General features: G+C 40.1%; 1 protein-coding gene across 1 annotated transcript; it reads left to right on the forward strand.

Annotated features, from left to right (window-relative positions):
- The first annotated feature begins 10,390 nt into the window (after positions 1-10,390).
- Positions 10,391-11,894, forward strand: LOC124777635 (proline-rich protein 2-like). Its single transcript, XM_047253110.1, has 2 exons — positions 10,391-10,448; positions 11,483-11,894. Exons 1-2 carry the CDS (start codon positions 10,410-10,412, stop codon positions 11,735-11,737), a joined length of 294 nt encoding a protein of 97 aa, XP_047109066.1. The 5' UTR covers positions 10,391-10,409; the 3' UTR covers positions 11,738-11,894.
- The last annotated feature ends 1,022 nt before the right edge of the window (positions 11,895-12,916 follow it).

Genomic DNA, 12,916 nt, shown 5'->3' on the forward strand with positions numbered 1-12,916 from the left:
GTTATTGCACAAATAATTAGCACTAAAAGCGTGGCAACTGAAGGTTGACACATGTTGTGTGAAAACTGAAAGTTTGTCAGAAGTAATAAATTTCGCTATACTCTGACTTAATTTAGCAAAAGAATTAATTAAAACCGGAAAATTGAAAGTTAATTTAGTGACTGAAATTAATAGTGATATTTGTTTCTGAAGCACTACGAAATTCAATAAAATAAGGTTACTCTTGGGCTACCTCAACAATCACTTCAAAAGCTACTTGAATCTACGCAATTTAGAAATAAGAGATTTAACTTTGAACTTGAATTAAATGATTCTGAACAATTAACAATAGTAAAATTTAGTACGTACCAAGCTGAGCTGCAGTCACAGGTAAGCTAAAATATGGTAACAGAACTCGCACTCTTGATTTGTGCTTGTGTAATCTAAATATTGTAGCCAGTTATGAATACCTTAACTGAACTTTGAAATTAAAGCAGTGAAATCGAATGATGCTGGCGTTTGAATTTCAACGACACTCGGGTTCATTCCGGAAAAGGAAGGGACCCTGCATGGTAATGCAATTGGGACAATGAGCAACAAAGGTTCATGCTAAGTTGCTGTAATTTTGTGATGCAACCATTTTAAAAGTTTGAAAAGCTGAGGTCTTCCACACAGTTCAAAAACTTTACGTGCTTCCAGTCTTCCTTGTTGGTTGATTGAAGGTTTGAAGCCGTCGATCGAGGAGGTGGCGACAGTCACTCATTGTCAGCCGTCGCTGTTGCAGAAGCTGGATGTTGGCGCGCCACCTTCTCGACACGGTCACCAGGCGAAACGGGCTCTTGATGTGCGCCAGCTAATGCTTCCCGTCCGCGACACGGTTTCAGAAACTATTATAGCAAGTCGAGCGCAATTACATGCTGCCAAACCCCAAAAGCGCGGCAACTCGCGGGAGCGTTACACAACACACCTGCTCCACTCGCTACTCCAGGCAGACTCTGCTCTGCCCGCGCTCCACGCGGCAGAGTTAACACTCTCAAAGATCCTACACACTTTGGTTCTCCACACGACCTATCGATGTATTCGTTCGATAGCATAGTTTTCCCTAGGCCAGACCCAGCGTATAAATACAAATAATATCCACAAAACAAACCAACACACACACACACACACACACATATATATATATATATATATATATATATATATATATATATACAGTAAAACAATTACAATATATAAAGACACAGAAATGTCACATCTTCAAGTAACAAAATAAGGAAAAAAATTTATAGTGCAGCAGATGGAAATAGGAGGATATGCATTTCCGGCGTTACACGTGCCCCACATTGTCTGAGGATGTTCGTGTAACCTAAACAGACTCGGAAAATGTCCCAAAAAGGAAAAAAAAACAGCGGAAATGCATATGCTCAAAACATCAAGAAAATTTAGCATTCGTCTAATTAAACATAAATCAATTTTTAGACCATAATAATTGAGTGGAGACACTCCTAATCTTATTCCACTCTGTCATCTTGGACAAAAGAAAACAGGTTGACAATATATTAAAATTCATAGAAAACATAGAAAATGGTTTAGCTATTCTAAAATCATCAAAAATTCCTAACAGTATCAAGAAATGGAATACTATTTACAAAATTAACCAGAGTACATGGTCATAAAAACAGGTAGATCAAAATACGCACATATATAATTAATTACATAGAATATACATTTTTATATAGCCCTTTCATAATTAATATTCTTGTCATGAGAGTCCACTTAACGCTAAACAAGAAAATAATACACAGCAGATCGACAAAAACATAAATATTGACAACAGAATTCTTTCACATCAGCTGTCCGGGAAGAAAAACAACTCTGCCTTCCGTAGCCGCAAGTACAAAGGATGCCGACAGCGGCACAAGAGCCGACAGCGGCTCCGCCTCGCCAGTATTGTTGCGCCCGCCTGTGCGGCACGCTTGATCTCACTCGCCCTTGTAACGGCATTTCCAGAACGTCCGTTTCACTGAATTCTTTCGGAAAAACCCACTCCCGAGTAATCTCAAGGAGTCCATTAACACTATCACAGTGGATAACTCAACACTGTCCATCATCACACGCATGTACTAGCCTGAAACTTAAAACAGCGTCTAAGTACATCGGCAATGACTAGTAAAACACATATTCATGAAATCTTACAGCTAGTTACAAAATCATATTTACATTTCTTAATCTACTGTGACTCAGCTGAAAACTTAAACTAGCAGCTTGGATTTTTCAATTGATAAATAATCACTCTTTCTTAAATCATTTAGTAAAAATTAATTACTTATTAATTGCAACTTCTTTAATGTCCTCTTGGTCAGGCAAAAGCATGGCAATCTAGCAAATCGTTTAAATCTTACACTCTATATTTACATACTGTACAAACTACCCATTCTGTGGTATTAATCAATCCTAGGTTGGTTCAATTTCAAGTCTACAATGTTCCGTATACCTAATAGTTTTCCAGAGCTTGGATACTCTAAGCAATAAGCATTTGTGTGAGGTATACCAATGACTTTATATGGTTCATTATAAATAAACTTAAATTTAGATATGTCATTGCCTATCTCGCTCGACTTCTCATGAGCTTTTACAAGTACTAAGTCTCCGATTGCAAACTTAGCAATACGCGCTTTAGCGTCATGTCGACGTATGCGAGCATCGGCTTTTAGCTTCATTACTTCTCACAGACGATCTTTTTTCACACCAATACTAATGTCAATCCGTGGAGGGAATTTGATTATCTCTTCCACTAAACTTTTACTTCTGTCATCCAACAGGATTTCCTCTGGAGAAAATCCTGTAGATTCATGTCTCAAGGTGTTCATAATTCTCTCAAATACTCCTACATATTTGCCCCATGCCTTATGATTGTGATGGCAATAGGTACGGGAACGTCGGCCTCGTCTTTGTTCGTGTGTTACGTTTGACACACCGTCTACAATACTTTCCAAAGCACTATCTACGCTATTGTCAATGCCGAGATTTCTCACGTTACAGTAGTCCAAATTCATACCTACGTCAATGGCATCCGGCCAGTTAACAATGTGTATAGGCTGGTATTGCCTATGCACACCGTCTCCTGTCTCGTCAAAAGTAACTACTATTGTTTTATCTTGTGACATACATGTCAAAGTTTTGTTTTCGCAATTAGTCACTGCACAGTGCTTTAATAGCCAATCTAACCCGATAATTACTTCCGTAGTTAAGTCTGGCACGACGACAAACTCTTGTTCAAATTGTGCCCCACATATCTCGAAGTTGACGAAAATTTGTTTTGTGACCGGTTTACTGGCTTTCCCAGTACCACCGATAATTTTCACTCCTGTTACTGGCATAACTACGATGCCAGGTCTGTCTTTCAGTAACTCAAACATTTTCCCAGATACAGCACTCAATTCTGCACCGGTATCAATCAACACGTTTAGTTGTAGGTCGTGCATATTAACAGACACTACTATCTGTCTACACTTGTCCTCGACTGTTTCTTTATTTTCCCACAGTAAATCCTCGTCTATATCCAGGTCATTCCAGAAAAAACCATCCGGCTTTGATCCTAAATCCGGCTTATCTGGCGGCTTTTTCAGCCTCTGTTCACATACAGTTTTAATTTCAACACGTTTGTCCTGAGGCTTAGTCTGTAGCTTCGCCTCCAATACCGAAACTTTTCCTGTAACTCGTCAACTAGTGAGTGTTGCTTTGCTATCAATTAATTAATTGTCACCTTCGTTGATTCCTCTTTGGTCAGATTGATCTCATTTGCCAATCTACCTGGAGGAATGCGCCCAGTAGTATTTGGAATTACTTCCTCTAGATCTGCGCAACCCACACTGCTATCGTCTGACCGTATAATGTCAGCTCTAACCTCATACACGCTGTAATCTATGTGCTTTTCTACCAATCGTGTCCGGCTATCACTAAAATTTTCGCAATCTTTCTCCTTAATACTCTCGCAATGTTGAAACTGGAGGTTTGCGTCGGATGGGTCGGTTACTTCTACCACTATAACGTTCGGTAAAGTCTGCCGGTTAGGGCCAGAACTTTCCGTTACTACTTTAACACCCAACTCCTGCAGGACGAAACACCACGAATCTTGGTCGTGCTCCCCATTTACATCAACTATTTCTAGTAAAGTCTGCCGGTTAGGGCCAGAACTTTCTATCACTTCACAAATACTATCTCCCTGTGGGACGAAACGCGGCAAATCCTGCCCGCGCTCCCCATAAACACTTCTCCCGTACAGGCCCCTATAAGCTCTTAGTTCGTCGTATAAGCGACCGAACTGCCTTAACCAGACCTCATCCCTCTCTGCATCCCCTCGCTCAATGACGAACGTGTTATCCGACATCTGATCTTCTCTCAACAATTGCGAATCATTCTTAAACTCCATTTCCGCTGTGGGTGTTACAGCTGCCACTTTATAATCGTTTTCCGGAACACTACTTAAATTGTTCTTACTGACAGTGAATGTATTTTCTACTGCCGTGTATACAGCTGATCTACCACTTGTGGGCGCACTCCTTTCTCTTAACACTGGCACACTCTCCCACCGTTGAATATTCCATACGGAATTTTCGTAACGACGACACCTGGGTTTTCTCCTGTTATTGGGCCTCCAAAATTTCTCCACGCCCGGTCGGCCCCTCACCGGCGCGGCTAATGGTTTCCCTGTCTCGTCCCAGCAGATACGCTCCCCGGATGCTGCTGAGGCGGCTGATCACACCCTCTGGCGTTATTACTATTCTGCAAGGCCGTATCACGCTAGTATGATACTGGTTTCCGTCATTCCTGTTATTATTTGCATTGTACCGATTGTCATTACGGCCCGAACCACTATTGTTATTGCTGCCAAGATTGCGGTGTGCATTATTCCCATAGTTATCATTGTTGTGGTTGCTGTGGTACCCGTTGTTGTTACCACGGCCTCTACCAGTATCGCGATTATTGCGCCAATTATCCTCGTCCTCAACTCTTTCCAGGAAATCATTGATTGTCCTGTAATTGCTTCCTACGTAGCGTTTTGTATCATTTGGAAGCTTCTTGTAGAGCTCCCAGACTATTTCGGATTCCGTGCGGCGATCACGCAAATATTCCAACTTGCGGATCCAGCCCTCACAAAACTCCTTCATCGAGCCGCGCGAATTCGCATCGAAAGGCCTCGATACGACAAATTCGCGCCAGACACTTTGCTGTTTTTGCTCTGACCAGTATTCAGCCAGAAACAAATTTTTAAACTCGTCAAAAGTCAGGTTCGTAATGTTGAGGTTTAAGCCCCAACGCTTGGCATCACCAGCCAACACATCAATAACCGCATTAATTTTTCTCTCATTACTCCATGATCTGGGTAAAACTCTTTCACAATTTTTAATGAAATCCGTCGCGTGTATACCGCCTTTTTTCAAGGGGACGAACCGCTCCTCTTTCGTCAACAATTCCGAACTATGTGCACAGATTGGCACATAGCTCTGTTTTTCGTCAAGTTTCTTTTCTAATTCCGACACTCGTAATTACTTGGCAAGTGGTTGTCGCAAGCGTTTCTACTTCCCTTTTTTTTTCTTCGCAGGTATTAGCCTGCTTCGTCACTTTGGTATCTACTTCGGATGCTAAAGCCTTAAAAGTTTCCACCTTCTTTTGATCCTCTTTTTTCACTAATTGAATTTGTTCCGTCACCTTATTCTCGATGAACGGAGCAACTGCTTCTCCTACACTTTTCTCGATTCAGCTAATTTCGGCATAAAAACGAGTATTTATGCTCGCAACTTCCGCCTGAACGCCTATCATTTCCTGTTTAAGATTACCGATTTCGGTATTAATCACAACAATATCTTCTTTGATTTTATCAACTTTTGTGTTAACAACTCCAACATTGTTGTTAACAACATTAATAGCTTTGTTCTGATTGTCTAGCTTTCGTTCAATTTTTTCAGACTGACTCGTGATTTCGTTAATCAAAACATTCAATAAATCAGTTAAATTCCCGGAAACTACCGGTTTTACTTCCGTACCGGCTTCCTCTTTAATTGTCCCCCCGTATTCGTCATCAAGGGATTCACATTTGATTTTCACTTAAGATTCCGAAACATTTTCTAAATTTTGGAATTCCATTTCTGCTCTTTGTTGCGTTTCGGCGGTCGCGTCTTTCATGCTAGCCGCCTGCCCCTGAACAATGGGTTCCACGGTGCGCGTTTCCCACTGTTCGACCGATTGTTCCGTATCCAAGTCTACCAAATTTTGGTAATTGTTACCTTCACTCATTTTAATAATTTTCAATATAAATGCCAAATCTCAAATCTAATTAGGATTCCTCACACAATGCAAAATTCGTGTCCAGAACAACCTCAAATCCGAAGATTGTCCTGTCACGGTCGCCACGTGTAACCTCCCCCTCACTTATCGATCTTAATGACAGTGAAAAATTAAACCGCGTGTACCTAATGGAAATTTGGGAAAAGCAATCGTCACCGAAGTTAATCTGTCGGTTAAGAGGGAGGAAAGGGTTACATCTAAATGAAAGGAAAAATGCGAATGAAATTCGTGGAAATTAATTTTGAGAAAAGGGTAAAATTAATAAAGACAGTAAATATGCGGTCGTCATGTTAACAATTAATTGGCGCTAATTAGATATTTGAGATTTGGGGAAAATTACGGTCGCCAGTCCTATGGACAACTACTATAATAACAAAAAGAAAGGTTATTGCACAAATAATTAACACTAAAAGCGTGGCAACTGAAGGTTGACACATGTTGTGTGAAAACTGAAAGTTTGTCAGAAGTAATAAATTTCGCTACACTCTGACTTAATTTAGCAAAAGAATTAATTAAAATCGGAAAATTGAAAGTTAATTTAGTGACTGAAATTAATAGTGATATTTGTTTCTGAAGCACTACGAAATTCAATAAAATAAGGTTACTCTTGGGCTACCTCAACAATCACTTCAAAAGCTACTTGAATCAACGCAATTTAGAAATAAGAGATTTAACTTTGAACTTGAATTAAATGATTCTGAACAATTAACAATAGTAAAATTTAGTACGTACCAAGCTGAGCTGCAGTCACAGGTAAGCTAAAATATGGTAACAAAACTTGCACTCTTTGATATGTGCTTGTGTAATCTAAATATTGTAGCCAGCTATGAATACCTTATCTGAACTCTGAAATTAAAGCAGTGAAATCGAATGATGCTGGCGTTTGAATTTCAACGACACTCGGGTTCATTCCGGAAAAGAAAGGGACCCTGCTTGGTAATGCAATTGGGACAATGAGCAACAAAGGTTCATGCTAAGATGCTGTAATTTTGTGATGCAACCATTTTAAAAGTTTGAAAAGCTGAGGTCTGCCATACAGTTCAAAAACTTTACGTGCTTCCAGTCTTCCTTGTTGGTTGATTGAAGGTTTGAAGCCGTCGATCGAGGAGGTGGCGACAGTCACTCATTGTCGGCCGTTGCTGTTGCAGAAGCTGGATGTTGGCGCGCCACCTTCTCGACACGGTCACCAGGCGAAACGGGCTCTTGATGTGCGCCAGCTAATGCTTCCCGTCCGCGACACGGTTTCAGAAACTATTATAGCAAGTCGAGCGCAATTACATGCTGCCAAACCCCAAAAGCGCGGCAACTCGCGGGAGCGTTACACAACACACCTGCTCCACTCGCTACTCCAGGCAGACTCTGCTCTGCCCGCGCTCCACGCGGCAGAGTTAACACTCTCAAAGATCCTACACACTTTGGTTCTCCACACGACCTATCGATGTATTCGTTCGATAGCATAGTTTTCCCTAGGCCAGACCCAGCGTATAAATACAAATAATATTCACAAAACAAACCAACACACACACACACACACACACACACATATATATATATATATATATATATATATATATATATATATATATATATATATATATATATAAAAACAGTAAAACAATTACAATATATAAAGACACAGAAATGTCATATCTTCAAGTAACAAAATAAGGAAAAAAATTTATAGTGCTGCAGATGGAAATAGGAGGATATGCCTTTCCGGCGTTACAACCTTCCCCACAACAACTTCTATGTGTTCTTTCTAAGTGAAGTCGTAATAGTAATTCCTAGGTCTTTAACTGAATGTGCGGCCTTTAGATTTGACTGATTTATAGTGTAACCGAAGTTCAATAGATTCCATTTAGAACAAACGTGTGTGACCTCAGACTTTTCATTTTTTACGTTCAATTGTCAATTTCGCGCCATACAGATATCCTATCAAAATCTTTTTGCAATTGCTTTTGGTCGGCTGACGGCTTTGTTAGACGATAAACCACAGAATCTTGTGAAATAAGCTAAGACGGCTGTTCAGATTATCTCCTAAAGCGTTCATATTGCTAAGGAACAGCAAAGGTCGTAAACACTACCTCCGGGAATGAGAGAAATCACTTCTGTTTTACTCGATGACTATGAATTACTACGAACTTTAATCTTTCTGAAAGTAAAACAGGAATCCAGTCGCACAAATGAGACGAAGTTATATAAGCATGCAATCAGATTATAAGCAGCTTGTGAAGTGCGGTGTCAAAAGCCTCATGGAAATTGAGAAGTACGGAAAAATTTTGAAATCCCTAGTCGATAGCACTCAACACTTCACAAGAACGAAGTTTTCTGAATATGTGTTGATTGTGTATCAATAAGCCGTTTTCTTCGAGGTAATTCATAATGTTCAAACACAATATAAGTTCCAAAATCCTGCTGCACATCGACGTTAATGATATGCACCAGTAATTTAGTGAATTATCCGTATTAACGTTTTTGAATATTGGTGTGACATGAGCAACTTTCCAGTTTTTAGCTACGGATACCCATCGAGCGAGCGGTTGTACATGATTGTTAAGTACAGAGCTATTGAATCATCATACTCTGGAAGGACCCTAATTGGTATACAGTCTGGACTAGAAAACTTCCCTTTATTGAGTGATGGAAGTTGCTTCACTACTCCGAAGAAATGCACATGTAAGTCACTCATTTATGTTGTTTCCTGCAAATTTATATATCTTGCAAAACTAGTTAATAAAGGATATGTGAACGACTAAGATGGACAATATCTAAAAACGAACGACCACTACTGAACTAATTCGCAAAGATCAACGAGTCTGACCTTCTCTAATAACAGGTACTCAGTAATTCAGAATTCTAATCACAATTGTTTCACGAAATTGTCAGAGCTATTCAAAATGGAACAGAGAACTGTAGAAATATAGCGTGTCTATTAATAACTTTGCTACGACAATTGGAAGTGTCGCACAGTTTGAAAACCCCTGATTAAAACTATTTCTTACATCCGTTTAATGCAAAACGGTCTCTCTCCAAGCCAGCTTGACATCTGTATAGCATTCGAAAGCTTTGCAGACATTTCCGGAACACTTCCGCAGTCACCTCCTGTCATGTACAGAACTCATTCTTTATCTATGCTGATCCATTGTTCACAAATGGAAATTTGTTTTATTTTGCCTTTAGCTTCTATTACAGGATGTTTTCAACTTGTACCTGGTTCTTGATAACACATCTTCTTAACCTGATTTCAGCTACTCATAAATTATGTGTTGAAAAATACCAATGTAAGACGTAGATTATTAAACAGAGTATTTAAAAGAGTATGTCCACTGCACCACATTTAAATCTGAATATAATATTTCTTCCTAGGTACATGATTGTGTTGTACCTTGGGACTTTTTTCCATATTTGGAAAAAAACTTTCTTAGCCAGAGTAATTTTTATACTTTCAGAAAAGAAAACATTACACATAAGTGACAGCTGTCATTGCAAAACCGAATAAAAGAACATAAAATGCTTCAAATTGCAGGGCTGGCTAGAGAAGAAAGTCTGAATATAGTTCCAACTACACCGTAACACACTGGGCAGACAATCCACTTTTGCGTGAAATGAAGTATTTATGACTGTATGAGTATTGAGCTACGTATTAACAGTAGGTTGCAGTGGAGTGTTAGGTAAGGCCACGACTGCCTGGAAAACGATTGTACAAAGTTTTGCCAGGTTGACTCTTCAATTGCTCTCCAAATAAGCAAAGTGTGACGTCCTTCCAATTCGTAACATAAACGTAACTACTACCTCATCATTATTGGATTTTCCTTTCCGAAAGTAACATTTTTTTGCGCTTTTGACAACCAGGAATTTGCAGTTATCTGTGGAAAATAAGCGACAGTATGCTATTCACTTCGTCGCAGCTGTGTTCTGTAGCCTTGTGATACAACCAGACCGTCCATTGTCTGACTTGGGTTACGGTCTCTGTTCGGTTCCTTTGTTGAAGAGTCACGGAATCACGAATACTCCACATCAGGAGTTGGCGAGCCTTATAAAACCTCTGTGCCCGCGCTCACCTCAGCACTTCCATCACCATGAGGGCGACAGTGGCAGCTCTCCTCCTGTGTCTTGTGGTGAGTACTGCGCGCTGAAGATTGATAAAATTCAAATAGAAATTTGTGCTTCATATACCATTACTAGCACATTCACGTCTACATCCTATCTACAGACGGCTGTAGACGTAAGGATGAGTATTTATTGGTACTGATTTTTGTGTTCATAACATTCTGTTCTTGCATATAAAAGAGAAAACTTTATTATGATACGCATTTGTTGACACTGTAGTGATTCATACATCAGCACGTGAAGCAAGCCACACTTTATTTTTTCCGTGAGAAAGAGGAACTCCATCAAACCGACTGTAGGTTGTCAGTTCATAGTGCGACTGAGCGCAGAGGTTGAGATATTGGGGTATCAGTTAGGGAGAATGGCGTTCAAATGCCTCGGTGATCATCCAGATTTTGCTTCAGATTTTACCCCTAAACCACTTAAAGCATATGTCGCTCTCTTTCCTTTGATAAAATACGGAGGATTCCCATGAAAATTTGAGGTTGTTCCTCGTCTCTAATGATCCCGCTATCAACAAGTTGTTAAACTTTAATCTTTTTTCTTTCTTCCTCTGTTCGTGTATGTGCTGTCGACGAATTATACATAGAATAATGATAGCGAAGTAACATTTTGCAATAAATATATCAGACTGATGTTGATAGCCGTTTTAGCAAACGTTTATGCCCAGATGTCAAATCCCACAAGAAGACATAACTGGATAATTTTGCACTTCCTCGTTACTCACCTGGTGCAGTTTGTTGGGTCTAGCGAAGCTTTCGTACTAGTTACTTCTCTGCTTCGCGTACATGACAGTCCTCTACGATATTCGTCATATCCGCTATAAGTCTATGATTACTAGAGGTCCATAAGACGTTCAACAGTTCTTTAGTAAGAGTACATTTCTCTGTATACCAAATAGCGAGAAAACCTACGTGCCTCATGTTGATAGTACATACTAGCAACTGCAATGTTGTCGAATAGTGTTGCATTCATGCTGTTACTACCAACTCACCCAAAAGAGAATGCAAGATGTACTACATAGCACACCGTTGCACTACAGGTGGCAGCATGCCGCAGCCAGGAGACTCCACCTGGCCCTCCTGGACCAACTGAAGGGCCACAACCAACTGGTCCACCAGGCCCACCAACTGGAGGTCCTGAACCAACAGGTCCACCTACTGGGGGTCCTCAACCAACTGGACCACCAGGCACCCCTACTGGAGGTCCTGAACCAACTGGAGGACCCCAGCCAACTGGTGAACCGCAGCCTACAGGACCACCAGGGCCACCCTCTGGAGGACTTTGGCTTTTTTGACTTGGTGGACTCTGATGGTTGACATTATTGCAGCTGTTAAACATCAAGAGAGTTCAAACTTGATATCTAGAATTAACTGGATATGACTTTACTGATGGAACTGTTCTGTGAATAGCTTTGTAAAATTTTTGTCATTAAATGAGCATCTCAAAATCTCCATAAATGTTTCCATCTTCTGTAAACTGTAACGAATAACCTATTGGATCGAAAACTGTAACTCCTTTGCAGGATAATGAGTTTGAGATCAAAGTAAAGTTAACACAGGAGAAGTCTTATAATTCATCCAGACATTTTCTATGTAAGTTCAGAATGTGCTCTATGTTGCGAAGTCTTCTAATTCCTCATTGAATGTGCACTCCGCCACCAAGTTATGAATCCAAAGATTTATAAGTGTGGTATTCCTTCGTACCTGTTATAGATGTCTTTTCTGGTAGAATGATAGAAAAACAAATTTGTGTGATGTCTATTGGAGTACAACGGAAGTGATATTTTAGAGACAATAAGTGGCAGCTAGCACCATTGTCGAAACAATACTGCACTGAACAGTCGTCAGAAATCTTCTAGAAGTGTACTTCTGCTTCATTTTAGCTACGTGGGTTGTGGTAGAGACCCTGCCGTTGTGTATCAGGTAAGTATGTTAGATAACTACTCGGGAAATGTCATCACCAGCAGTGACTCCATCACCTCTGACCTTTCGTGTGTACTTGGGAGTAGGTACTCTCTATTTTTAAATACATTTTTATGCACCTCAGTAACACATATAGTTCTTAATGAAGAACTGAAATCCTTCTGAATTAAGACCATCATGATAAGTAGCCACAGCAACAAAGAGGCAAATATATGTGAATAAGTAGTGGTGTAACCCAGGATAATGTCAAAGTATCAGGCATGAGCAACTCATTTAGAAAATAATAATACCTGCACGAATACAGTTGCAAGTACATTGTACCTGTATGTGGCAGAAAAATTACTAGAAGTGCAATCCACTCACAGTACCAGCGAATTTTCCATCTTCTTTCACGGAGTGTAAATATCAAGGGGTGTAAAATACAGTTTATATTGAAAGGGGATTTTAACACTGTGGATATTCGCAGAAGATTGGTGGCAATGTGCGGCGAGTGTGCACCGACACGAAAACGTCCCTTGCAACATGACATAGTTCGCCCGCCATATGTGTCG

This window comes from Schistocerca piceifrons, chromosome 2, assembly GCF_021461385.2.
Source record: "Schistocerca piceifrons isolate TAMUIC-IGC-003096 chromosome 2, iqSchPice1.1, whole genome shotgun sequence".
Classification (NCBI taxonomy): Eukaryota; Metazoa; Arthropoda; class Insecta; order Orthoptera; family Acrididae; genus Schistocerca; species Schistocerca piceifrons.